At 45.3% G+C, this 27,340-nt stretch overlaps 3 protein-coding genes across 6 annotated transcripts in view; all 3 read left to right on the top strand.

Moving 5' to 3' along the window:
- The window catches only part of LOC111850490 (traf2 and NCK-interacting protein kinase-like), a 54,638-nt gene extending 42,147 nt beyond the window's left edge, over positions 1 to 12,491 (top strand). For 2 of the 3 annotated variants that reach the window (XM_072704019.1, XM_023824428.2), the window contains 13 exons: positions 835 to 932; positions 4,135 to 4,310; positions 4,400 to 4,520; positions 4,939 to 5,106; positions 5,342 to 5,444; positions 5,568 to 5,738; positions 6,032 to 6,175; positions 6,399 to 6,533; positions 6,877 to 6,977; positions 7,578 to 7,727; positions 8,103 to 8,262; positions 9,674 to 9,813; positions 9,914 to 12,491. In XM_072704019.1, coding sequence (XP_072560120.1) covers positions 835 to 932; positions 4,135 to 4,310; positions 4,400 to 4,520; positions 4,939 to 5,106; positions 5,342 to 5,444; positions 5,568 to 5,738; positions 6,032 to 6,175; positions 6,399 to 6,533; positions 6,877 to 6,977; positions 7,578 to 7,727; positions 8,103 to 8,262; positions 9,674 to 9,813; positions 9,914 to 9,997 — 1,751 coding nt within the window. In that variant the 3' untranslated portion in view covers positions 9,998 to 12,491. Of the gene's footprint in view, positions 1 to 834; positions 933 to 4,134; positions 4,311 to 4,399; positions 4,521 to 4,938; positions 5,111 to 5,341; positions 5,445 to 5,567; positions 5,739 to 6,031; positions 6,176 to 6,398; positions 6,534 to 6,876; positions 6,978 to 7,577; positions 7,728 to 8,102; positions 8,263 to 9,673; positions 9,814 to 9,913 lie in introns of those variants that run through there. The other variant, XM_023824432.2, reaches the window with a different exon arrangement.
- A 189-nt stretch (positions 12,492 to 12,680) lies between these two features.
- On the top strand, positions 12,681 to 22,856 carry slc2a2 (solute carrier family 2 member 2). 2 transcript variants are annotated; one of them, XM_023824459.2, is made up of 12 exons: positions 12,681 to 12,763; positions 12,990 to 13,069; positions 14,450 to 14,542; positions 15,471 to 15,655; positions 15,908 to 16,032; positions 16,321 to 16,436; positions 17,536 to 17,698; positions 18,185 to 18,372; positions 18,470 to 18,574; positions 19,743 to 19,844; positions 20,687 to 20,890; positions 21,347 to 22,856. In XM_023824459.2, exons 2-12 carry the CDS (start codon positions 13,055 to 13,057, stop codon positions 21,545 to 21,547), a joined length of 1,497 nt encoding a protein of 498 aa, XP_023680227.1. In that variant the 5' UTR covers positions 12,681 to 12,763; positions 12,990 to 13,054; the 3' UTR covers positions 21,548 to 22,856. The 2 variants fall into 2 exon arrangements, with proteins under 2 accessions (XP_023680227.1, XP_023680226.1); XM_023824458.2 differs by having other exon boundaries at positions 14,447 to 14,542.
- Positions 22,857 to 25,200: 2,344 nt separating this feature from the next.
- Positions 25,201 to 26,597, top strand: rpl22l1 (ribosomal protein L22-like 1). The gene is made up of 4 exons (XM_023824460.2): positions 25,201 to 25,289; positions 25,877 to 25,981; positions 26,158 to 26,279; positions 26,409 to 26,597. The coding sequence occupies exons 1-4, from the start codon at positions 25,281 to 25,283 to the stop codon at positions 26,551 to 26,553; spliced, it is 381 nt and encodes a 126-aa protein (XP_023680228.1). The 5' UTR covers positions 25,201 to 25,280; the 3' UTR covers positions 26,554 to 26,597.
- Positions 26,598 to 27,340: the final 743 nt, after the last annotated feature.

Raw genomic sequence — 27,340 nt, 5'->3', positions numbered from 1 at the left:
TGCGTACGCTTCAGAGGACCCGTTCTGACAGGAATGCATGCAGGAGGCAAAAACTCTGCAGTCCCAGCATCCAAATCACCCACAGACTACTTCCCAAATAAGCCCCTCCCTTCATTTCGCGACCAAAAATACGGGGGCACTGGCTGTCTGTCTCTTCTCCAGGTTCCCACGAACTTCCAGTCAGCTCCCACGATGTGTTCAGGAGACCATGGGGCAATTTGCCATTTTCCAGCCGCCCGCTTGCATTAGTCAGAGGCCTTGCAGCAGGAAGTGGCAGGTGCATTGTGGGTAGCCTCCTGATTGTCAGCACCAAAGGAGCAGTGTTTGCTGTGTTTGTTCCATGCTGGTCTAGTTGTGTGTTGGATATCTTGCGGGGAAGCCATTTAATGACGGGCAAACCTTGAATTTAGCCACCTGACACGTCCAAGCAAAAAGCCACTCTGTTTTTCCAAACAATTCTCCGGGGTTTTTTTACAAAGGCCCATAGCAGGTTCGGAGGAGTCGCCATCCGTCCTGGAGGCGCGACATATGAATTCCACCCCGCGATGCGGACGACTCGCATGCATTAGTGCACCACACCACTCCTCGCCTGTGGTCTCTCTGAGGATGCAAGTGCTCCACATTCAGCGCTTGTTGATCTCTTGAGAATGCAGGAAAGGGCTCTTTCAAGGGGACCCAAAGTCATGTTTTTGTTCTAAAAATGACTCCCTCCGTACTCTGCCAAGTCTCGTTCCACTGTGGGTAATTTATTTCGTAACATGACCATTTCAAGTTTGCTCAGGGGGGGAAGGACAAAAGTGTTTGGCTGACCTGCCACCCATCTCTTCCCCGTAGAGTCCGGCAATGCTGAGGGGGCCCCCGCAGTCCCGCAAGAAGCCCCCAGACCGAAGCAGGAGGATATCCGCGAGGCGCCCAGGCCGAGTCGGCCAGCGGTGAGCACATACAGAGTCTGTTTAACACTCACTCGTCCATAAGTCCACCGTGTACCACCTGTCATGGCTTCCACATCGGCCAGGAGGGAATGCTGGTCCCCATCAGGGCACAGGTGGAGTTGGGACGTTTCCGCTTCACCACCAACGTGGGCGGCTGCAGTCTACAGCCCGTCGCCGCATCTCACTAAACAAGCACCTCCCACCTGAAAAGCTGTGCTTTCGATGAGCCACCTACCCCCCTGTATTCACAACCCCCCCCCCCCCCTCCGCAAATGTCTGCCAGCTTGCTTACACATTAATTAGACAATGCGACATTATTCTCTATTTTTGTGTTTTATGTAACGGCGAACAGGACATAATAACTGGCACTTTTACAAATGGGAATATAGCGCTCATTGTAAAAGACCAGAGATATGTGCAGGGGAGGGGCCTCTGGGGTGCTGAAAGCTGATTGGACCCCGGAGTGCCCCCATCTCTGTCATTCACCGATTCAAAACATCTCATTGGCTAATGATAAGGTTGGCCCATCTGTATGAATTATGTCCCTTCTTTTGTGCCCCACCACCTTTAAAACATCCTACAATGTCCTCTGTCTAAGACTTCTTGGGGTTTAAGGTGTAGCTCTGCTTCCATCACATCCACCCCTGTTCCGACCGCCCCTCCCATAACAGACTCTGGAATCATTTACTGTAATTTGGGATCTAACACGTAGAATTTACATGTGAATGAGTCTGTGCAGAGGGACACAGAAACCTTAAGAAGCCCAGTCTCTCCTCGGGACCTATAGTGAAAAATGGGGGGGGGGGGTTTAATTACTTTGTTTGGTTACGTGAAGCTGCATCCAGCCTTCTGCTGGTTTTGATCATTAAATTTCAAAGGGACCTTCAAACTAATTATAGTTAAGGGTTCCTAAGTTAGGAAGTAGGTCTGCATGTGGAGGTTTCCGTATAACAACAGACAAATAGGTAACATCAGAATGGGATTGTTCTAATTACTCCTAATACTAATTCAGAGCCTTGTTGTGACTGATGCTGACTGAGTTATGTTTCTTGGCCTTTCAGCATCTGCGTAATCAAGGCCGTCTGAGTAAATGTCGGAGCAGCTATGCTTTATAACGCTGAAATGGGAAGGAGATCCACGAATGCCGGGAGAAAAGTAGCATCATAAAAGCTTTGGGTGTTCACCTTAATAATGTGAATGAATGCCCGTTGCAGTACCGGCGTGTGGAGGTGTTGGTTTTCTCTATTCCTCGTACCCTCTGAGCGTAGAGCCTCCCACAGCCTCTCCCCAGACTGTCAGCAGTCTGCTGTGACTGCCCTGTGTCCCACATACTGAGCACTACGTTCTCCATTGGTGCTACAGGGCAGGTCTGGTCCATATTTGGTTGGTGAAAACAGAACCATGCTGGAGGCTGTTCGGCGCCCGCCACCAACCTCTCTCGGTCATCCCTCTTTCATGCCCTCTCTTCTCTCCCCATCCCTTCATTCTCATTCCCTCCTTTTCCGTTGACGCCCCATCTTGCCGAGAGTTATAAGACCGCCATAAGCAAGGTGGTCAGGGACACACTCACTCTTTACCTGCGTTTATCTCTCTGCTGCTCTCTCTCTGTGGCACTCCCTCTCTCCCTCCCTCTCTCCCTCTCTCTCTGTCTCTCCGCGACCTTGGCGTAGCTGTCGAGCAGAATGCTGATGGGTCCTCATAAAGTACCCCCCTTTGGCACGGGGTTGTCTAAAGCAAAGCCTGTCCTTTTCACCCACGAAACTTTCTCACAGGGGAGGGGAGGGGGGGGGGGGTGGTGCTTTCTGGCAGAGCGTCAGTCACTTTCACAGGGCCTGGATTCGACACAGCCGGCATAATCCCGTCTCGCACAATGTGCCTCAGCTGTTACCATGGCGATGGGGCGCTAGGCAAGGGGACCCCAACCTTCACTTTCTTTTAAAGCATTTTAATTGGAATTCTCAGACTGTGTGTGCAAAGGCTGCTTTAATGTGAATGGCTGGCGGGTGGGCAGGCCGGGGTGGGGGGGGGCGGGCATGAATGAAAAGCCGGAACTGCTTTTGGGCGTCACAGATATGCGGCTGTGAGTGCCGGTGTTTATTGATATGAGCTCTTTTTAGTGTGCTTTGCATGCCAGCCGGCAACAATGAAGACATAATAATAAAGTCATTGCAAGGACGGTTATACGCCGCGGAACGCGGGTCTCGCTGCTCTATCCCCGCTTCCTTTTTGAAGGCTGCAGCAGGGACGCCTTTGGCCTGTGATATTCATACCCAGCTTCCCTTCCTCAGGCACCCTGGTCATGTCAGCGGATGCCTGGTATAGCTGGGGGGGGCGGAGGGTATCCCCAAAACTCTTATATACCACCCCTACTATTCATGCATTGGAATGACATGACATAATCATGGGCGTGTCCTCTGTGATCAGGTGCACAGTAGGGGCATGGATACCCTGGCAGATTCAGGGGGGGCGGCACTTTATGTAAAATTATATAATGGGGCTCGGGTGACATTTTGTCCGGGGGCCCCAGAATTTCTAGCTGCGCCCTGGACTGTAATCCTGCTTATCCTACAATATGAATGTTTATTAATCAGATTGCAAGCAGCATATAAAATCACTGCAGAAGCTGTTTAGTGTTATTAAACATAAACCACAACAAGACTGCTTGTGCTTGATTAGACTGAAAAATCTAATCTATTAACAAAAAAATCATTCATACTTCCCTTGAATGCCAAGTGAGCAATTTGTACCTAAAATGCGGATCTTCTTGGAGCTTGGCGTAATACTTATATTCCCAAAGAGACCAAAACAAAGGCCTGTTTATACAAACTCACATTTGTTAATTTTGGGAAAGTAAACAAAGCATCTTGTCACTCAGACGGACGCAGGACCCCAAAGGGCTAAATGACATCCCTGTCGGAAAAACAATCGTGACAGCGCTCTTCCCCTACTGTCCTGTTGAGGGCATTCGAGATGGACTTTGGAGCAGCCTGTAATTGAATGTGAGCCTCTCCTCACGTTCGCTCCAACATCAGAGGATTGATGGCGTTCCGCCCCCCCGTCCTCGATGCCGGGCATTTTCCGCGTGCACTAAGGTTCGAGAATGTGACAGCCCTGGCACCCTGTCGAGGGATTGTTCATGTTCTGCCCTTTCTCCGAGTCTGGCTGAATTATTGTCCCCCCCTCCCGCCCCTCGTTCTCGCAGGACCTGACGGCCCTAGCCAAAGAGCTGCGGGAGATTCGCATCGAGGAGTCCAACCGGCCCCCCGTCAAGGTGACGGACTACTCCTCCTCCAGTGAGTCAGAAAGCAGCGAGGAAGAGGACGGCGAGAACGTGGGCCACGACGGCACCGTGCCCGTCAGCGACATCCCTCGGATAATGTGAGCGCCTGACCGTCCCAATGGCTTCCTGAGCCGACTTGTTTCAGCTGAACTAAGCAAGTGGTCTGTGTGTATTCACCTCGAAACAGCCCATCCGTTCCTGGAAGCAGTGATTCCTTCGCCGTGGCTCAGACCACCGGTAATGATGATGGACCCCATGATGACACCTGTGACAGTGGCTCCAATGACAACACGCTGACTGTGACTGAGGTGAGGTCACACAGCAGTATGGAGTGAATTTGGGCCTGTGTGCCATGCTCTCCGTGTGCTTCCTGCACCCCTAAAACTCCTTCTTTCCTGTTATGATGGTTGTTCATAATGTGGGGTTTCCCCATTTCAGCATCACTCATCTGATGTGTTCCCCTGTGATTATTCTTAAAAAGCCACTGAAATGCTTGCACCCATCTCTAGGCGAGACACTTATAATGATCTCTTAGGCCCCAATTTGTCCAAGCTGGGCTTCCATACTTATACGTGCATTTGGACTAGTCTCTTCTACCTGTTTCACTAGCTGCTTATTACTGTTCTTCATGTTGGTGATGGAAGATGTGGGTTTAACCTGATATGGTACCATAGGACTAATAGAAGGTCAAGAGGAATAAGCCCCCTTCTTTGTCCCTTCTTGCAGACGCCAGAGGATGAGAAAGGCTCTGAGCACGCGGAGAGCAATGGCTTCGCTGCCCATGTCAATCTCCCTGACCTGGTGCAGCCAAGCCACTCCCCCCTGAGCACACCCCCAGAAGGCCAGGGGGACGTCCCCAGTCTGCAGGTGCAGGACGTGGATTCCGCAGCTGAAGTAGGTGCTGTCACAGCCGGCTAAACCTCCCCCACAAACCTCCTGTCATTCAGCCTTTTAAACCCCCCCCCCCCGCCCCCAATGCTACACTCAAAACATTATGTGGTCCTACCATTTAAGGTGCTTATTATTATTTTTTTTTAATTTTTAATTTTTTTGTCAGAGTGACATTAGTTAGATTGAACTCCAATTCCCATAATGCACCAGTCCCAATCTTGTTCTTGTGTGTCAACAGTACGGGATGGGGGTTGGATCAAAGGCCTCGTTCACACCGTTTGTGGACCCGCGTGTGTACCAAACCTCCCCCACGGATGACGACGGTGAAAACACAGCCGCAGGTAGGTGTTTAAGTGGTAGCTGAGGAGTTTTCCTAAGAGCAGATGATGAAAATCTAACAAGAGCGAGACCGAGCATCCCGCCGTAAAGAGTCCAAAAGTCTGCACCATCTGTCACGTCCCCAGCCCTGCTCACCACTGAGCTGCTGCTGCAGGAGCAAGCCAAGCTCAACGAGGCGCGCAAGATCTCAGTGGTCAACGTCAATCCTACCAACATTCGGCCGCACAGCGACACCCCCGAGATCCGCAAGTACAAGAAGCGCTTCAACTCCGAGATCCTCTGTGCTGCACTTTGGGGTGAGTTTTGGGTGACCTTCCATGCCAAGTAGATTGACTGTCTCTCAGATTGTTTCATTGACTACCTCTGTGTGTTAGGTGTTGTAACCTGAGAATGCATACACTCAGCTGTTAATCAGAGCCTTAGCTTTAGTAAACAACTTATTTCTTAAACCAGTAAATCTGGTCGTCTACAGGAACCCTACAAAGGGCTTCCTAAAAAACATGTGTGACTACTTGTTTACACATAAGATATGTGCCCCCTAGTGGAAAACTTCTGGTATTACAGGCTGTGTTGGTTTCTTCTGCTATAGGGGTAAACCTGTTGGTGGGAACTGAGAACGGACTGATGCTGTTGGACCGCAGCGGCCAGGGCAAGGTGTACAACCTGATCACAAGGAGACGCTTCCAGCAAATGGATGTCCTGGAGGGACTCAACGTGCTGGTCACGATATCAGGTGGGTCGGGCTGAACAAACAGCAGGGGGGGGTGCTTCAAGGGTTGGGTTGGTAGCAGATCCAAACTCATCTACTGCAGTGGAGCTAGATTGGCTGCGCGCCAAATTCTACATAGATGGTTCTGTCACAGTCTTACGTTAGTACGTTAGTGAGACCATTCCATAATGGCTTTGCCGTGGGATCTGATCAGATGTGTGGTGTCGTCCTCTGGTCCCGTCCACAGGGAAGAAGAACAAACTAAGGGTTTATTACCTGTCGTGGCTGAGAAACCGGATACTGCACAATGACCCAGAGGTCGAGAAGAAGCAGGGCTGGATCACTGTTGGGGACCTCGAGGGCTGCGTTCACTATAAAGTCGGTACGTCCACCTCGTGGAAACAGCCCCCGCAGACGCCGAGGTATCAGAGAAGAATTTCAGCTCCAGGAGGTCCTCCAATATGGCAATCTGATTTATTTGACATTCTGTTTGTTTAGTGGAACATATGGCAGGTTCTTCTGTGCCTGTAATGTCTCCATCACGCCAAGGCCCCATTCTAGTTAAATATAGGACCTCCACCGATCTAAGAACGAAGCTCAGGTAGATGGAGTTTGATATAAGTGGATGGAGAGGGGCAGCGGGAAATATGGCGAGCAAGTTCCATGGAATATAAATCCGTTCCGCAGTCCCGCTGATGGGGAAACCGATTTTATTCTTCTTGCAGTGAAATATGAGAGAATTAAATTCCTGGTGATCGCTCTGAAGAACTCTGTGGAGATTTATGCGTGGGCCCCCAAGCCTTACCATAAATTTATGGCTTTCAAGGTAGGAGACGGTCGTCCCCGAGGCTTTTTTCTGTTATCCGCTAGCTTCAGCTTCGCAGATATTATCCGTTCTGTTCAGGCAAGCATAAAATAATGGGGAGCAGGAGGCAATTTTAAGGGCACAGTGAATGTCTTTGCTGAGTTTATTTTGTAGAACAAGACTAATGTGACTAGAGTATCAGACGGGCCTGAATGTGACAGCCAATATATAAAGCAGTCCTTTAACACTCCAGTAAACCGTATACAAGGGGCGTGAGTTATGAGATGTTTGTTGCACTTTGGAACAGTTTTTAAGTAGTATAAAAGATTATTATCTTTCCTGACTATGTGTTCATATTTCAGTGTACAGCTGAAGGTTACTGTGTTTCTATCCTGATTTTTTTTTAAGTATTCATAGTAAAACATTTGAATTGAGAATAATCCATAGTACAGGATCTCGGATTTGCTTATGCGACATTTCAAAAGTTTTGATTGGTTCAGATGTGTCACACGGTGACACTGAGCCAACTGCCATAGGGTGGGCTGATGGCGGCATCTGTATATAGAGGACATGCAGTGATTTTTCTTGGTGACACTGGCATGGCCTGTTCGTGCTTTTTAGTCTTTCACAGATCTCCAGCAGAAACCGCAGCTGGTGGACTTGACTGTGGAAGAAGGTCAGAGGTTAAAGGTTATTTACGGGTCCAGCATTGGATTTCACGTGATTGATGTGGATTCCGGAAATCCCTATGACATCTACATCCCGTCCCATGTAAGTCCTCTGTCTCATGGTCCTAAGTTCACTTGTTGAATGGGTCACGTCCATCTTTAGTTTCCTTACCGAGAGAAATGAAATGAAATTAAATGTATGATACACGGACAGTGATTTCTCTCTGGCATTTAGCTGAGACGTAACTGGGAAGACTATGTAACAGTTTAAAATTCTTGCCTCTTCACTGGTGGAAATCTTTGACCAACGTTAAGTCACCTGTGAAATCTGAGGGGGGTGAGGAAATGATTTTCCGCAAGGCAAGTAGAATAGTGAGGGAAGTGCTGTTGAGGATCGAGCAGCGCCACCTGGTGTTTACTGTTCTACATTGCAACTGACCAAATATACTCACCCAACACTGCCCCCCCCCCCCACCAGATTCAGAGCACCATCACTCCACATGCCATTGTGATTCTCCCCAAGACTGATGGCATGGAGATGCTTCTGTGCTACGAGGACGAGGGGGTCTATGTGAATACCTATGGCAGGATCACCAAGGACGTGGTCCTGCAGTGGGGAGAGATGCCCACTTCTGTTGGTAGGTATCTGGGAGCTCCTCCCCCATTGGGCTCTCAGACCCACCCCTACCTCCCCCACTGACCAGCAACCAGTACAAATCCAGACCATGATTTTGTTTGAACCAACCAGTTGAGTTACTCTGTGACTGTGACTCTTTATACTCAACTGGTTGGTTGAAACAAAATCCTGGTCTGGACTTGTACCCCTCTGTCCACCTCCGCATCCTGCCACCATCTTCAGCCACATCTACATACCACTTTCTGCCCACCCTCTCGTTTTATATTTTGATCTTATCGTTGGTAGCATTTCTCATATGAAGCATTCGCTGAATGTTTGCACATGTGTCCTCCGAGATCTCAGAACTGCGAGAGGGAGATTAAAAATACAGATTCAGTAACACCACCTCATTTCTAAAGTAATGGAAACTCAACGGTAGAAAGAAAATGGCAACTGTTGATGGGGAGATGCAGACGTTTAGGGTTCATTTAAAGTTTAATAACATTCACGGAGGACTTTTCTTCTAGGGGATAGATGTGATTTGATAAGTGTGAGCTCCAGTTCGATTTATAGCACCTGCTGCATGGCATCGGCGTCCCTCGTGGTTTCTCTCTCCGCGATTGAGAGAAAATGAGGCCCCAGGTTCCGGGACTGTCAGTCACAGCTCTGGACTTCACGTGGTCATGGGCCGTCCCGGTCGACTGCGGTTTTGCGGCGTACTTGGGGATTTCATTTTTAAGCTCGGTAATCCGCCGTCATGCTCTGTAATCTGCGCGACCAGGTTTCTAGTTCCCGATTGGCTGCCAGTGCCCAGAGTCATCCCTGGGGGTGATTTACTGCCCCTCAGGTGATCAGCCAACGAAGCCAAAGGCTCATTGTTCGTCATGCAGCCACCACGTAAGGTGGTCTTATCTTCTGTCAAGTTATCCCATGAAAAGAGAGCCTGACTCAAGTGAAATATTAAAATCCTGCCTCGTCCCACCAGCAGAGCCCAAACGCAACAGCAGCCAAGGCCTGATCAAACGAGGGTCTCTGTTGTATCTTGTCATAGTTCGGGTAATCCCAGCGCAGCCACGAACGAATGTTTGCCATGTGTTATTGCCACCTACTGGCTGAGAGGTGTATGGCACCCAAAGAAGGCTTTCTAAATCAGTCCTTGTGTCTATATTATGTAGGTTAAGTGGTCTTATTATTAAGTGGCAGTAGTTTATTGATTGCAGCACAGTCAGTGATTGCTTTCCCAACTGAGTGTCTCTCACTCTAAGGGCTGGACTAGAAACTGCTGCAGAGACCTCCCCACATTGTCTCTGGCATCATCTCCTGGTGCTAGCTCTGGTCATTGTTGCGCTGCTGTCACCGTACACTAGAGGTCGCTGTCTGATGATAGGCTGCAAGCCAGTCAGTGGCTGACTCCCGGTGGTTCTGTCTTGCAGCCTACATCCACTCCAACCAGATCATGGGCTGGGGAGAGAAGGCCATTGAGATCCGTTCCGTGGAGACGGGACACCTCGACGGCGTCTTCATGCACAAACGAGCTCAGCGATTAAAGTTCCTCTGTGAGAGGAATGATAAGGTAGGAGCCACACCTCCCGCCACCACTGCTGAACCAACCGAGAGCCCAAAAGAGCAGCACCCACCACACCACATTCCCACAATCCTCTCTGTCCCGCCAGGTGTTCTTCGCTTCCGTTCGATCCGGGGGGAGCAGCCAAGTCTTTTTCATGACCCTCAACCGGAGCTCCATGATGAATTGGTAAATCCCTCCTTGATGGTCATCTGTGGATTCCTACCCCCCCCCCCCTCCCCCCACAAGTGTCACTTTCATAGCCCCTGCGGTAAACAAGAAGAAGCCTGATAATCACACCACCATGCAAGAGCCGGGATCGACACCCCCCCAGGTGGGGGTTGTGAAGAGGAAGGCGTCTTCTCCGATGGAGCTGTTGGCACCGCCCTCTTGTGGGGGGGCAGGATCCTGAATCACATTCTATGTCAGAACACCATGCACCATGGGAAGCGCCCATATATGGAGCATCACATGGGCCAAAAGAGCTCCTTTATTTATTTTTCATAAAGCCCCCCCCCCTTTCCCCTTGTTCATTGTCTATCATTTTGAGCTTGAAGGGGGCAGGTAATCGGGGTGTATTTTCTTATGAGAGCTGAACAGAGAGCTGTGCAAGGAACCTGAACGTGTGACAGTAAATTTCACCAAACGGTGGCATCCGTCATGGAGGTTAATAATTGTGGATAATTGTACACAATGGACTTTGTTGAAAAGTGCAGTCGTGAAGATTATATTTGGGTCCGTTCTTCTTTTTTCCCTGCCGGTCTCCGGCGATTTCCGCATGTGTGTCACCCCGTTTCTGCCTTTCGCTGTGAAACAATCGAGTCCCCCGTCACGTGCCAAATCTGGTCTCGCCATCGCTCTGTCTCATATCTCCTGTCCCACCAGAAGTGCACCCCAAATCGGGGCTTTTTTCAGGGTTTTACTCGACTCCTTCGATCTAGTAGCTTCAGCTGGGGATCCAGCCCATGAACTTCTGACGTTGTAGTCATGCTGACACACCACGAGTGACTTTGTTTATTATTTTTTTTTGTTTGTATGTTTTTTTTTCCCTGAAACTGGGGTCTTTGCATTGAGTAAGAATCCCAGTTGTTTCTGGACAGTGAACTTAACTGACATGGGTGCTCAGTCTTTTGCATCAATGGGAGCCAGGTGTGTAATTGCTAATCTCCTGTAACCCGGCCACCATGCCTGTGGGTCTGTACAAACACCCACCCAAGCTCATTCCTGTAATTTGTCATTTTCTTTTAGCAGGCCACTCTGAAAACTTGTCCTAAATAAACATTGTGTTTTTTTTCCCCCTTCATTATCCACGTTGCTGCTCATACACGTGCCACAGATGTTGTGGAAAGGAAGGAAAAATGATAAATCGGTGTCTCATCTGATTGACCTACCTCTCCTTTGTCCGTTTTCGCCCATTTTGTTTTGGAATTTTTTTGGATGACACAGCCACCAGCGAGGTGGACCAAGGCGTCGATATAGTCAAGGCGTCTACACAGAGGAGGCTGGGGTGTCGTGTTCCTTAGAAATACCCACAACGAATGTGCATTTTACAATTGGCAGACAAGGTGTAATTAGTGGAAAGTTGTGAAAGCAGATCTGGATTTGATTGGCTTGTGACCCTCCTGGAGCTAAAGTACAGGGACTCATTCTGTGCCTTGAGTACAGATTGGTGCTTGAGAACTGGTCGGGGTTCGACTGACTGGTGGATCAGTCCCTGCCTGTGTGGTGTAGCTCTGCTGACTGGGTAACTACTGGGGATCTTAGGGCAATAGTGGGCAGAGTGCAGCAATTGGTTCTTTGTGGCACATGACTGAGCTGGAAGCGGATTTCCATTGGTCACCCCCCCATATTGATTTGTAGTTGTGCAAACCACTACAGTATCGATTTTAATGGTGAAACTAGGACACAGTGTGCCTGGTTTACAAGGATATTCTGTTTTTATCAGCAGAACTTTGGGAGATTAAGTGCTAATTTCAAATAAAAATCCATCCATCCATCCATCCATTTTCTGAAACCGCTTGTCCTATTCAGGGTGGTGGGGGCTCCAGAGCCTGTCATAGGATAAATAATTCTTTCCTAAAGATATAAGCTATGTTTATACTTGTGTTTCTCTTCACGTTTATGTTTTTCCAAAGTAGGAGAAATCACTGTAATACTTTTAAATATTATCCTGGGTTACTAGTAATGTTTGCACATTTAGGGCCAGATTTATCAATGTTAGGCATTAATTTCACAAATACCATCACTATATGTGATTTAAAATGTCAAGCAAATGCATTTTATTCTTTTCTGTTTTTGACACAAAGCAGGTGCTCTGGAAAAAAAAACTTTGATTAATCTGGCCCAAGACATTATATTTTAAATATGAATTAAATAGGAATAAGGAAACTGATTTGAGGGCAGGTGGTGTCTGACCTCACGTGTCTAGCAATAAGGGGTACTGTTGATACCATGGCTCCTTCCCTTTTATCTGTGTAGCCTTTGCAGAACTTTCTGGACTCTCTGGTCTCTGATCGCAGTCATACAGATTTAAAGTGGGATCCAGCCCCGGGTTCGAGGGGCGGTCCATCACTGCTGGGTCCTCGCGCCCCAGAACTCAGTACTGTCACCATTTTGTTTTGGATTTGAAATGTAGTAACATCTGTTTTTTAAGAAATATATATATAAATAAATAATTCATTAATAAATCTGTCTTGTTTGCTTTTTCTTTTTTTTTAAGGACGCTTAAGGACTTTGTCAATATTTTGTTGTGTTTTCGTCAGGGGCTCTCATCAGGGTTGAAGAATTTCCCGCGAGCAGACTTTGTCCCCTTGAACGATCTGTTATCGACTGCTTTCCTGTCGCTCGTGCTCTATTTTCTTTTGCTGCCCCTGGGTGTCTCTCACTGGCTTTTTAATGTGAAGCTCAGATCCTAATGCCCCTCACTCCAAGATTTGTGCAAGAACAGGCACATTCAAAGGTAGCTATTCCCCACACGTTAGACAGCTTGGGAAAATGGAAAGTGTTTAACTGATTTGATGGGGGACATTTAAATTGTGAAACGCAGAGGAACACACATATTGACATTTATTAATGAATGCGAAAGTCTTTTTTTTTAAAAGCCACTACAAGGCACAGTGAAATCTGTGACAGCTGGTTGGAGCGTCAGTGGGATTGAACATTACCCTGGTCTAATATCTATCTAGCTTCAGAACAACAACCTTGGAACAGCCTTTAGCTGGGGAAGGGAACTTTGCACACAAGGGAGAAGATGGATTCTGGAAAGGTAAAAGCTCTAGTAATTCATTACTAATAAAGTTTGGTTAGACCACCAGCTTTTTGGTTTTTGGGGAATAAAAAATGAAATATTTCACTTCATCCTTGTCTTTTTTATTCCTGGTTAAGGTGAAGAATTATGCCAGCATGCCAGATTTGTTTCAAAAATTAAAATAAGGGATTTTCTTGGGGGAGCTTGGATACAGCCAGTTGTGAAGATTAAAGGACACAGTGAATGTTAAATTGCCGTGATTATTTGTCATTATTTATTACTGTTGTTTATAGTAGTGTTTTGTCCCGTAAATGTGGTGTTGTGTGCAAGTAATACAAATGACACTGGCTGATGTCGTCTTTCTATATAATCAAAGATACAGTGAGTTAGCGAAGTTTGCTTAGAGGAAGTGTCTCGCTAACCGGCAGACATTTACTTTGCCGTTACTCTCAGGTATTCTGCAACGTTGCAATAATGGATGATTAAACGATGACTTTGAAGACTAGATGTTTCCTCATTGAGATCCAAGCTTGTGCCACTTCATCATGTCTCTTTAAGTCAGAAAGATGGAATAATTCTACGTCAATTTTAGCTAGAAGTGCTGTACTGTTAGCGTGGGAGCAGCGCAGGTCGCTAACCAGTATAAATAGCTAGCAAGCATTGTAGCAGTAGAGCTAAAGCACTGAGCTTATAGATGCTGCTTCATTGCCCCTGTTGATTTTCTACCGCAGGTTCTTCCATCTGCTGGACCTTTCCTAGACTGGTCCCCGTTGGCTTTACAGGGTGGTTAAAGGTAGTTTAGTCGAGAGCGTAAAGAGCCATGTTACTGTTAGATATTTTTAATTTCCATCTAATACAAACCCAGGCTAGATATGAAGCTAAAAAGGAAGAGTGTGTACATATTGTGTAAAAGGAAGAGTGTGTACATATTGTGTTCCTATAGCCCTGTGTGCATGGTTGCCAGGTTTAGTCAGCTGGCTGGAGTGAGATTTTCAATTACATGGTAAATAGTCTGTAGGGTTCACAAACTACCCCAGTTTTAATGATGTAGCTAATTTGAGGTTTATAATGGAATAATATAGATTTGCTGTAAGACTTGCATGAGCGTGAGAGTCTGAAAGCGTGAGTGCCACATCAGATGCACGAGAGCTGGCAACCCTTCCTGTGTGGTATTTAATTGTGTGACAAATTAGCTCAGTTTAGCTTACCCAAGAGAACATGATTAAAAAAAAAAAAAACTAAAATTCTCAACAGTGCAATGACAAGAGCCTTTGCTAATCGGGGGTGCAAGAAAGCTTGAATGGGAGGTGAGGTTTTATTGGTGGGGGGGGTGGGGCGGAGTTTACGGGGAGCCAGGACACTCCTGATAGGTGTTCATGTGCTCATGTTGTGTAGCAGCTGTCTGGCACTCTGATACTGGCAGTCTTCACGGCGGTGCTCGGGTCACTGCAGTACGGCTACAGCCTCGGCGTCATCAACGCACCGCAAAAGGTACCTCCACCCTAGTCCCACCAAGCACGGAACGTTTATGTTAGTGTTCTATGGTTAGTGTTACAAAATCTTCGCGTAACCTTTAATTACACCAGGATATTATGCATCAGAACGTTCCCCAAGCTAAAAACTCTAATGTTACATGAATGTTCCTATAACCTAACGGGAACGTTGTCCTAACCAAAAGACACCCAAACAAACCTACAGGGAGCATTCCCATAACCAAAAAGTAACCTTCCTGGAATGTTATGGGAACTGAAAATTGTTAGCTGGGCAGGCTTGTGCACATGCTGGCAGGAAATACTGCCACAGCAGATTGAACATTATCTGGCAGACGTTTCTGCCCAAAGTTATGTACAAGTGAGGCAGACAAGATGCCAACTTGGATGCAAGAGTTTTTTTCAGCTAAGACTTGAGTGATCGACCAGAAAAAGGTGCAGTATTATTGTTGGGGGGTGGTGTGGCTCTGTGGCCTATGACGTATACCTGTGACTAAACAAGGCCTTCAGCCCCATCTGCTCCTGGGACGCAGGCTGCCATGCTCACTGATTCTTGTAAACAGAGGTGGAAAGTTCAGGTCCAGAAAGTATAAATCCAGATCATGGTTTTGTTTCAACCAACCAGGTGAGCATAAATAGTCACAGAGAACTCACAGGAAGGCATCTGTTAAGTAAATATAGCTGTGAGGGGAACTATCTACAGTATATGAATACCTTTAAATCCTTGTATCAGAAATGTATATAATTATAAAAGCAAACTGCAAATAAGCTTTAGTGCCAACTTAATATAATAAATATAATAAATACATTAGTGAACATTTATAAACCTTCAGATCCTGAGGCTTCTTAGTGTAGTTTGTAAAAGAGTCACATAATCCATCCCATAGCCGGTTTGAATACACATTTGTTTTTCTGGGGGGGGGTCGTAGGTCATCGAGCGGCACTATGGGCGTGCCCTGGGGGTCCTGCAGAACGTGTCGCACTCCGATAATGCCACAGAAGGGCTTCCCCACCCCACCGTGCTCATGTACTGGTCCCTGTCCGTGTCCATCTTCTCCATCGGTGGCATGATCTCGTCCTTCTTCGTGGGGTTTGTGGGCGACCTGAGAGGAAGGTGAGGAGCATGACGGACATTTTCAACCTTCTGCCTTTCGATATTCTCGCACGCAAAAGAGAATTATTTTTACATAGCAACCTATCCGAAGAAACCTGAGAAACCCGAAGACGATACAACATTACCCATTTACCAAGGCCGGTGTCTACTGTGGTAAATCAGATTCAGTGTGAATGTACTCCACCAAATGGAGGGAGGAAAGATAGATGCCTGGGACATTCTGAGAGTATAGTGATGCCCATCAATCCCCAGGGTGAAGGGCATGCTGGCGGTGAACGTCCTAGCTGTTACGGGGGGGCTGCTGATGGGCCTGGCCAACAAGGGCGTTCCTCACATCATGGTCATCGCAGGGCGAGCCGTGATGGGATTCTACTGTGGTAAGATGGCGCTAGCCTCGGTTGGCAGCACTGGCACGTGCCGACTGGCACGCAACGACAGCTACTCCTGGATCCTTCATTAAGACTCCAAATTTAAATCTTCTTTTTGGAGGGACCACCAACAGCATGTGGAGTTACATCCAAAACGATTGCTGGCAGTAGAACTCTGACTGAATACTTGCAATATGTTTCAAGTCTTGTGGGAAATATGTGTTTATTGGTTGCCAGAGCAGCGGCATTAATGCCTGCTGGCATTGCCCGCTAACGCTGTGCCCCGGGCTCTCCAAGGTCTGTCCTCTGGCCTGGTGCCCATGTATGTTGGAGAGATCGCACCGGTGGCATTTCGCGGCGCTCTGGGCACCCTGCACCAACTGGCCATAGTGTCTGGCATCCTCATTAGCCAGGTGAGTAAAACTAGAGTAAATCTCAGTCGTAGCCACCATCCATGATGGATTTCACACGGCAATCAAAGCTTATGTAATATTTATGGCCATTGATAATAGTACAGGTATGTCATTTCTCAGAATGTCTTGGCAAGGTGTCGAGATCTTGATTTGATGCAAGCAAACTACAAGCTCAGCATTTCAGTAATATTATGCGTAATATAAATATGCATTACTGCATTTTACTGCCAGTATCTTCCCTGTACTGTGCCCTGTAGAGTTGGACACCATTAGGACTCTAAACACTCAGTCCAGGTAATGCACAATATTTCAGAGAAATACACTTTACCGTTTGGATTTATCAGGCAAATATTAGCCTCAACCAAATGACAAACTCCGAAAGCTGTCCGAATATATGCCTCCTGTACTGAAAAAAAATGACCTTCTGTCCCTTTCCTTAGTGAGGGGAGTGGTGTTATGTGATTTAATTCATGTACTATGAAAATAACTATTTACAGTCTCTGCTGTAATTTGATTATTTTACACACTCATTGCTTTGCAGATAAGTTAGTTTTCCGCCACATTTATCCCTTTGGGTTGCTACATACAGCCTTCGAAAAAATTAAGAGACCACTATATTTTTAAACCAGTCTGCATTTTTAAATCCCAGTGTAATTGTGGTTCTGCTGGCAGAGGCTACACTGAGCAGCAGGCTGCTTCCAGGTTCAAAAAGACACTGGGAATGACCAGAGATCAACCAGGTAGGGAGCGGAAGTGACTTTCTAACGCCAGAGATGACCGTTAACTTAACCTGACAGTGTCTTGTGAATCAGAAGATGACATAACTGACCTTCAAAAGGAACAGGAAAAATTAAGGGCAGGTGAGAAGTGCACTGCTAGGACAGTTCATATCAGGCTGCTAGAAGCAGGACTGAAGACCCATAAAGGAAGAAGCCCTTCATTAATGAGAAACAGAGACGAACCAGGCAGCAGTTTGCAAAAAATAAATATATTATTCACAGATGCACACCTATAAATTGAGAAATTTTTTTTGCTGTGGTCTCTTAATTTTTTCCACGGCTGTAAACTCTGTGATCCCAACTTCCTGTCTGCCCAATAGGTGATTGGTCTGGACTTCCTGCTGGGGAACGATGCCCTCTGGCCAGTCCTGCTGGGCCTGTCTGGGGCGCCCGCGATCCTCCAGAGCCTGCTGCTGCCCCTGTGCCCCGAGAGCCCTCGCTACCTCTACATCAAACTGGGCAGAGAGGAGGAGGCACGAAAATGTACTCCTCCATCTTCTTATATGGTCTCTCTGTCCAAGTAGCTTATACATCCAGCTATATACGATGCTTCAGCCATTTTCCATGAACACTTATGTAATGTAGTGTTTCCCAAGCCGATCTTTGGGGACCACCTAGACTGTCCACATTCCTAGCTGGGAGGGAGCAAAATGTGAATTGTCTGAAAAAGACTGATGTAACATATTTAGCTTTATCTGATGATTTTATTCAGAGTGACGTACAGTTGAGTGACGGCTTGTAATTTACATGTACTTTGTGGGTTTTGAATCCATGACCTTAATCGTTAGTACAATGCGCTACATGTGGAGCTACACAAGCATCTCTTGGATGTTCATTTGCGAAAGGGTCAGAATATCCTAGATCAGCTGTCAGTCCATTAATGGTCACATGCACAGTCATAAACCAGGGGGCAATCTGAGAACAGGAATCCGCTATAGCCCATTGAGCCCAATTTTTTCGATCCCTGAGGTCTGAAACGTTTCCGTGGGGAATACGACTTTTCGAAAGAGCTGGCAGAAATGAAGAAGGAGAAGGAGGAGGTGATGAAGGAGGCGAAGATCTCCATCGTGACGCTGGTGCGCTTGCCCACCTACCGACAGCAGCTGTTTGTGGCGCTGATGATGCACCTCTCCCAGCAGTTCTCCGGGATCAACGCCGTGAGCCCCGCCCCCTTCCATCCTCCAATCGCTGAACGGAGCCTTTATTGCTCTCCAGCTCATTTAAACAAAAGATGTTTGTCTTCCTCCTCCTCAGATTTTTTATTACTCGACGGCAATTTTCTACAAAGCTGGTGTTGCAGAGCCGGTCTATGCCACTATCGGCGTGGGTGTAATAAACACCATTTTCACCATGGTTTCAGTAAGTAACCCTAATGTGAAGATACAACACAGATATTTAAGTCTCTTAGCAACAAAAGTACCGCTTCCTCATATGTTGATCACAGAAATAAAACATAACACAAATCCACTATAACATACAGTTTTTTTCTCTATCCAACCATCCATCCACCCACCCTGCTGAAGAAAACAGCATAGACTAGCATGATTTTCATACTTGTTCATGCTGGTTTGGTGCTGGTGTAGCTGGTGCACAGGAAGCAGGTCCACTAGCAATAACGATACTGGTTCACCAGTACTAAAACTCAGCATAACCAGCATGCATTATGCTGGACATGCTGGTAACCAGTTACAGTGGTCTATGCTGTTTTTTTTTCAGCATGGTATCCATCCATCCATAACTGCTTATCAGGTGCATGATGTATCGTGATGTATCATTTTTCCCACCTAAAAGACGGTGTAGCTGGTGCACAGGAAGCAGGTCCACTAGCAATAACGATACTGGTTCACCAGTACTAAAACTCAGCATAACCAGCATGCATTATGCTGGACATGCTGGTAACCAGTTACAGTGGTCTATGCTGTTTTTTTTTTCAGCATGGTATCCATCCATCCATAACTGCTTATCAGGTGCATGATGTATCGTGATGTATCATTTTTCCCACCTAAAAGACGCACGAACTTTATCATGTACTGTTGGCTATCTACACTGACTGCGTAGACTTCTTTTAAATGAATTTTTCCCCCTACATACCACAATGTCCACTGAAAGGCATTTTGAACCGCTGCCCGGCACAGTCCCCGGTGCTGGGGCTGGAACGCCGCGTCTGGCATGCTTCATAAACATCAGGGTGCGCCCTGAGCCGCCGCGAGCCGGCGGCGCAGTAAGAAGCGAGCCGCCTGTTATCGACAGGACTCTAAAGCGTTTATCTACCTGTTCAAGGACCGGACGGCTGCCGGCCGTGTGACTTCCAGAGAGGATCGGTCCGAGCGCACAGCGGCAGAGTCCACTGACGCTGATTAGCAAACGCGAGAAAAGCAGCGAAACAACATGCAATCCTGATACCGCTTATTAACATACTAGCGATACTGCTGTTAATGATTCAGAAGCTTACGCAGATTTTTTTGGAAACACAAAACATTATATATATATTTTACACATGAAGAACTTTTTTGTGTTTGTTCCTCAGGTGGCACTTGTGGACCGGGCCGGCAGACGCACTATGACCCTGATCGGACTCGGTGGGATGTGCTGCTGTGCCGTGGCCATGTCCGTTGGCCTTGTCTACCTGGTATGCCCCCTCTCCCTTGTGCCGTTTTAATATATACAGCTCCGGAAAAAATTGAGACCACTGTATATATTTCTTTATTTTGAAATCCCGGTTTTATCCCGGTCCTGCCGGCAGAAGGCTACATTGAGCAGCAGGTTGCTTCCAGGCTCAAAGAGAGATGACTGTCAAGTTATCCTACAGTTTCTCATGAATTTGAGGATGACATCAAGTGACCTTCAAAAGGAACGGGAAACACTAAGTGCAGGTGTGAATTGCACTGCTAGGACAGTTGATATCAGGCTGCTAGAAGCAGGACTGAAGTCCCATAAAGGAAGAAGCCCTTCATTAATGAGAAACAAAGAACCAGGCTGCAGTTTGCCAAAAAAAAAAATATTATTCACAGACGCACACCGAGAAATGGGTGAAATTGAAAATTTTTGCTGTGGCCATTAAATTTTTTTTCCAGAGCTGTACAAAAATATATATGCTTTTTTAATATAGCTGCAGACACAGAAGGCATAAGTCTTTGTTTTCATTAGCAAAACATAATGTTATTGACAATCTGGGACACACACTTCAGCTCATTAGCTATCTAACTGTCCCCAATATAGAAGAACTCATTTAGCTAGTGATAAACACCAGTCACAGGGTATTATGGGTAATTAACCCAGCAGCAATCTTTGTGTTTGTGGTAGAGCATATATGACCAGAATATTGCAGAAAGCTCTCAAGTTTTCTACAGCACACAGCTTGGGTGTTGGTTGACAAATCCATGTCACGTGTCATTGGGGTTTGAGACAGTGCCACAATCACCCCCCACCCTATCTCCCAAACTGAAACCTCCGCCTGTGTCCTGCCCGCAGAGTACCTACTCCTGGATGAGCTACGTCAGCATGGCCGCCATCTTCCTGTTCGTGTGTTTCTTTGAGATCGGGCCAGGCCCCATTCCGTGGTTCATTGTGGCGGAGCTCTTCAGCCAAGGTCCACGGCCTGCGGCCTTAGCCCTGGCCGGCTGCTTCAACTGGACAAGCAACTTCATCATTGGCATGTGTTTTCCATACGTGGAGGTAAGGGTGAAGCTCCGAGACAAGGAAGAACAATGTGACTGGTGAAAAGGGAATCCAGTATCCCCCCTTCCCCATATGGTGTTAGAGGACTCAGATGTTCGGAACATCTTACACCCTGTAACACCTTCATTAGCTACCTTTTCTCAACATGCATATTTCAGTCAATATACTTTGTCCTCATAAAAAGAATGGTGTGAGAACCTGTGGGTTAGGACTCCGTGTCTGTGATTTCAAGGTCTCTGGTTCAAATCTCGTGCTTAGCAGAGACATTTCACCATTAGGTTCCTTGAGCAATGATCTTAACCTAAATTGTTCCAGTGACTAGCTAACACTGCTCTCTCAATCGTATGTTGCTTTGGATAAAAGTGTTTTCTCCATAAATAAACACAATTCCTGCCATGAGTAGCATGGTCTTCTTTGCCTCCTGACGCTTCCCCCTCTCTCCTAACGTCCCAGGCCCTGTGCGGAAGCTATGTCTTCACCATCTTTGCGGCTTTCCTATTCATCTTCACCCTCTTCACATACTTCCGGGTGCCGGAGACCAAGGGCAAGACGTTTGAGGAGATCGCTGCCGAGTTTCAGGGCAGGCGAGGTCGCCGCCCCCCCATCCCCGCAGCGACTGAGCTGGAGCAGCTGAAGTCATCGTCAGAGGCCTGAAAGGTCGTCATGGAGACTGCACACAGACCCATAGAGTTCCATAACTAATATACAGTCAAGTTATCATTTTAAGTTGTGTATATTTTAAGTGTTTTTATTTATCCACAGAAGCAGTCAACCCTTTGGTTAGTAATGGGATTGACTTAGAGCATACTTAGTATTATTCATGCTACGCTACAAGTGTTAGAGTTCCTAGTTCGTTCGAATAATGTTGCGTTGACGGGAGAGTATCAAGCAGGATAAGTACTGTGGTCTTCTATGGGAAGACGGGCCGAGCAGCCAGGGCAGTAACGTGAACCGATCGGCTGCTGGCCTGTTGGTGCATGACAGAAGTAAACCATAAACTCGGAACTGCAGCAAAGCTCAACATGCAAAGTCCAACAGCTTGAAAAAGGGTCTGGTTGGCTGGCTGGTTGTGTGTAGCCCTTACAGCCACCTTCCCCTATACTCTTACCTCATATTCCGCCTCTTTGGTTCAAAAGACAGTCAGCCATCTAAGAGAGAACCAAGCTAGCTTCATAAGCTGGACCAGGAATTACAGTGTGGGAATTAAGCCATTTATGGCTTATACCTATATTACAGCTGACTTAGCGACTGAGATTTATGAGATGCTGTATTATTAGTATAATATTTTGCTACATTTTTATTTATTGCACCTTAAGTGCAATAAATAGTTAGAATATGTTATAATACGTGTTACAGTATGTTATAAATGCACTCGTACTCGTAGGAAGTGTTACGTTACTGTCTTTAATCAGGAAGTACATTCTCTGCAAATTTAGGTCCTTGAAAACTTGATGGATTTTTTTCACACATACCTGTCTAACAACAATACTATCTCTCGTGTTCTTATCTCTTATATAACTAGCAGCTTGGCCATGTAACACGGTTCAGTTTAAGCATTATTTTTGCTTTTCACTACATTTCTTTTAGAATGTATGCAGGACAAAAAGAATTTTTCTTTATGGTTTCTTTTCCCAAGCTAAAAACAAAAATCAAGTGAACAGTAATTTCTTTATACTGAGTGTCTATTTTAAAATTCTGAATTCTGAAAATGATTCATCGTTTAATCTAACAAATAATAGCAGGAGAAAAAAGACTTCAGAATACATAGTGGGTGAGATTATCAAGAGCTGTCAATCACTGGGTATCTTAACTCCTTTACAGAAGCTATTATATTAGATAATAGATTTTGGCAGTGATTGACAGTGCACAGTAATCCCACATACTGTTGTGTTTCAATCCCCATCATTGTTGCTGATGAAAGTATCGATTTAATTATTAAAATGTAATCAAGTCTAAAAACAAAGGTTTTACGTTTTTGGTATTTCTCATCAGAGCCCTTCAGGTGGGGGGGGGGGGGGGATTATTGCTTTATTGGGTAATGGTGTTGCCTTGTATCTGCAGGATTGTGGGTATGAATCTTGCCTGCACTGACGGTGTGAAGTCTGCACCATCTGAACTGGGTTTCCAGTTCAAAGACATGAAGTTGAGCTAATCAGTGTACTGAGTAATATATGTGTTGGTGCATTGCAGTGGTATCCCCCCCCCCTGCAATATGTTGTCAGAAAATTAATATATGAATTAATAAATAGTTTCTTTTGCTTGCCTGAAGAGTCAGCAAAAAAGACTGAATTTACGTGTTCTTATTCTGGTATGGACAAAAAATTGAATCAAATGCTAAAAATGTACCAACAATTTTACAAGAATAATTATTATATCAAAAAACGAACTAGTTAATAAAAATGATTTTGACAGCAGGCATTCCCAGGATCACCGCAGATGCAGGAGGATGGTTACATTTTAACAGCTTTGAAATAACAGCAAACACATTTATCTATTTGCACTTAGTCCTGCATGTAAAAGCCAGTGGACTGAACCTAATGTAATGGACTATCTTATGTAAACATTCCTTCTGATCGTCACTCGTATTAACTTCCACAGCTTCAGATTTAAACAAAAAACGTGTTGCATATTACCATTCAGCCAAACGTCAATGATGATCATTGACAAGTTAAATTAACAGCATTTTAAGAAGTGCTATTTTGTAGCTGTTAACTTACACCATAAGAATTTGGTTATTTAGGTTGAGCTGTCAGTCTATAGTTGTTAGCATTAGCTTCACATCATTTGTTGACAGTGTGCAGTAAACCCACACACTGCTGTGTTTCAATCTCCCTGATTGTTGCTGATGAAAGCATTGAAAGTATCCATCATACCCAGATCTGGGGAGTGGGAAGGGGGTTTGGAATCTGGTACTTAGTGTCAGCTTGTTACCTTAACTGCAAGAAATCGATATATTAAATGTGTATTTGATCATTCCACCACTGCCTGAATTATAAACGATGTAGAGTTATAGCCTTTAGGTGCCTTAAACATTCCCTTATTTTCTACAAACCTTACATTCACATTTAGATTTATATACCCCCCCCCCCCCAAATTGACCTATGGTCCACCCTGGTCATCCCACTGAAAATTTTCTGGCTCTGCAGTTGGTATCCACTCAGGTGAATTCATCCTCAAGCTGAAATGCAAAAACACTAAATTAATTAATTGATACATAGTAAATTGAAGTGGATCATTTTATCTCAAAGCAGGAACAAAAAATGTTGTGTGATGCACATCTATTATACTCATACTGTTGAAGTTAATCGTCTAGTATTTGATGTAAATGATGTAATTTTTACATATTTATAGTGCAGTAGTAATATTATGTTTCAAAAGTGAATGTTTTTCTGAAGATAAAAACTATGGTCGAGGCTAAACACCGCGAAAGCCAATGTTTTGACATACAGTAAGTATCGTCCTAAAAGTCTCAATCCTGTTTATCCTATTAATTACTTAATCCTACTACCGCTACTACTAATAATAAAGACAAAAATGAAACAATAACCTGGACTACGGGTTAAGTTGTTTTTCCATTCAACGAAGGGAACGCCCTCTAGTGGTGTGTAAAAGCACAGGATGCCCATTTACACCCATAAATTCATTTTCTGTACCCGCTTGTCCTATTCAGGAATTTTTTTGACAGAGGGGAGAAACCAGAGTATCCAGAGGAAACCCCACGACGAGGGAGAACATGCAAACCCCACACACATTTACACATTTCTGAAAATTGTTTAATTTTACGCATTTAAATTCGGGGGTCTAGGGGTGTACTCACTAAGGACCGGTCATTTTCTATGCAGGGCTGCCAAATCAGACGAGCCAGCTGACCGAAGCTGGAAACCCTTTTATTGTTCTTAAAAAATAAATTCATAACAATAAAACTGTATTTTAGTATAATATAACATTATGTCCAAAACGTTTAATTCAATTTTGTTTACATCAACAATGGAAAGAAAACTGGATAATAGAATAGAATATAACGGATAGAAATATTACATGTTTTGTTTCGAATCACTTATTTCTCAGCAAGGATTTTATAAATTGTGCTTCGTATAATGAAATGTTCGTTAAGACCATGCCTAAGGCACGGATCCCTTTTTCAAGGCTTTAATCTTATTACAGTTAATATTTTGAAATAATTTTATACTTCACTGATGACACTGCTCGTTATTTCGGTGGCTATGCTTCAATGACGCGCATGACCTCATACTCGACCCCCAGTTTGCAGTACTGCCATTGAACATTTTTAGGCAAACATGTGATCAGCAAAGGCCGCATGACGTCAGCACGCTAACAAAATCCTGGCGCGTGCGCCGTCATTTCCTTTGGAACGAAGCTGTACAATATGGCGCCGGTACGTAAGAAGTCTGGCGTTAGGGATAGTTTTAGTGTGTCGTAGAATTAGTTTATCTTCGCAGGATTAATTGCACGTTTCTATGTTTTTGAAAATATTATATAATAAATGCAATACGAATGTTTATTACCGCAGATGTAATTACTTTTAGCAACATATGAACCTAATACCGGCAAGGGACAGGCACCCTCCGTCCACGTGTCACCAGCTAGCTATAGTGAATAAAATGTTTAATCTTCTAAATCGTGAGACCCTCTCCAAAATGACAAGTAAACATGCTAACGAAATAAGCAATGTCTGTGGAAAGAGTTGTATTTGACTGTGATAAACTATCTAAAATTTGAGTTTACAGTTACTTGAGGTTTTATCCATGACTGTACATCAGTATGTTCCCAAAGGTTGGGGATTAATTCCATCACAGTCTTTTGTATTTGCATTAAGCTTTGATTATTGGCACACCTTTGTGCTGTGGGGTATGTGATCTATGCATAACTGTGTAATGGTACACTGCAGTTTAAACATTAATCAGTCGCTGTTTGCATGTTCGTATTTGCTGCTGCAGCAACTGACTGTGCCCATCTTTCTAGAAAAAGCAAATTGTCGCAAAAAGGGACAGGAAGAAGCCGTCGTGGAAATTCACGCTCGATCTCACACACCCGGTCGAGGATGGCATCCTTGACTCCGGGAATTTTGTAAGTCTTCGGAGATGCCTTATGGGCTGCTGTGCACACCGGTACTGCACTGAACAAATACTTTAAACTTTTCGTTTGTGTAACTATGACTAACGTGTCGTCCTGACTAGGGCCACCTTCCCTAGTTGATCTAGGGCTATCTTCCCTAGCATTTTCATTCCATTTCATTCGAACAGGAGACCTTTCTGAAGGAGAGAGTGAAGGTCAATGGCAAAACAGGAAACCTTGGCAATATTATTCAGATTGCCCGCATGAAGAACAAAATAACAGTCACATCAGAAAAGCAGTTTTCCAAGAGGTATGTTTAATTGGAAGCAGATTGAGTGTGAACTTGTCAGATACTGTATATTTATTAGGGGGAAGCAAATTGCATTCATTTGCATGGAGGGAAATGGGTGAAATGATGATCTATTTGACCTTGTTCCAGGTACCTCAAGTACCTCACAAAGAAGTACCTGAAGAAGAACAATCTGCGTGACTGGCTGAGGGTGGTGGCCTCTGATAAGGAGAGCTATGAACTGCGCTACTTCCAGATCAGTCAGGAGGATGAGGAGTCCGAGACAGAGGAGTGAAGCGATGGAGGCACGTTCAAAATAAAGATGGACACTGTCGGAAATTTCATTTGTGTGGGAGTGTTTGTTGGAACTAAATGTTGGATCTAGGTGGTTTGTGTCGATTCAGTGCAGAGGGAGACGGAAGTGACAGATGTCTTCCATTTACAGATTACAGACTAAAAGTAAGGTTTAAGAGTAGATTTCAAACAAGCTGCAAGAAACCAAGGTGTTCCTGCGATCAAGAGTCAGCAGGTGGTGTAAGTGGTAATTTATAAAAGAGTAATGGAAGAGAAGAGGAATAGTTGGGTACTCTTAAAGAAAAGTACTTTACGTTTTTAAATCTAAAGTTTCCACCTGTGTGCCTCATTCTTTTCAATTTGAATACTAGTTCAGTTGGATATGTGGGTAGGGCAGTGTAATATGTACTAGCTGAGAGTACTTAAGAAGCGTCTCTGGTTAATGTGCATGCTTGAGTTACAGCTGACACGCCTGTGATTCTTGTTCTGCGCTGTGCTGGGTGATTTACCCACAGACTGGCTGTTTCGGGGTACCTCTGCTGATGCCAGCTTTCTGTCAAGGACAGATGCTGCTTGTGAAAGCCAGCTGTCTGCCAGTTTGGCTGCCTTCGGACATTACTGCAAGGTTTTTCTTCTTGTTCATAGTTGAATTGGTGAAGGTCAGTATAAGCAGATGCAAATAGAGTGCTTTTAAGGGGTCCTCTGATACTCAGGTAAGATGTTCTTCCTCTGCAAATGTATACAAATGCATGTGGTATATTGAGGAAATGTTTCCTGTTTTAATAGTG

This window comes from Paramormyrops kingsleyae, chromosome 21 (assembly GCF_048594095.1).
Source record: "Paramormyrops kingsleyae isolate MSU_618 chromosome 21, PKINGS_0.4, whole genome shotgun sequence".
Classification (NCBI taxonomy): Eukaryota; Metazoa; Chordata; class Actinopteri; order Osteoglossiformes; family Mormyridae; genus Paramormyrops; species Paramormyrops kingsleyae.
The sequence above is the reverse complement of the archived record's forward strand: the minus strand, read 5'-3'. Positions and strand labels throughout refer to the sequence as shown.

Coding starts and splice junctions, on each gene's coding strand:
- slc2a2 (XM_023824458.2), top strand. Junction 14,543..15,470: donor TCATCAACGCACCGCAAAAG/GTACCTCCACCC, acceptor GGGGGGTCGTAG/GTCATCGAGCGGCACTATGG. Junction 16,033..16,320: donor CGTGATGGGATTCTACTGTG/GTAAGATGGCGC, acceptor GGGCTCTCCAAG/GTCTGTCCTCTGGCCTGGTG.
- rpl22l1 (XM_023824460.2), top strand. Junction 25,982..26,157: donor TCCTTGACTCCGGGAATTTT/GTAAGTCTTCGG, acceptor TCATTCGAACAG/GAGACCTTTCTGAAGGAGAG. Junction 26,280..26,408: donor GAAAAGCAGTTTTCCAAGAG/GTATGTTTAATT, acceptor ACCTTGTTCCAG/GTACCTCAAGTACCTCACAA.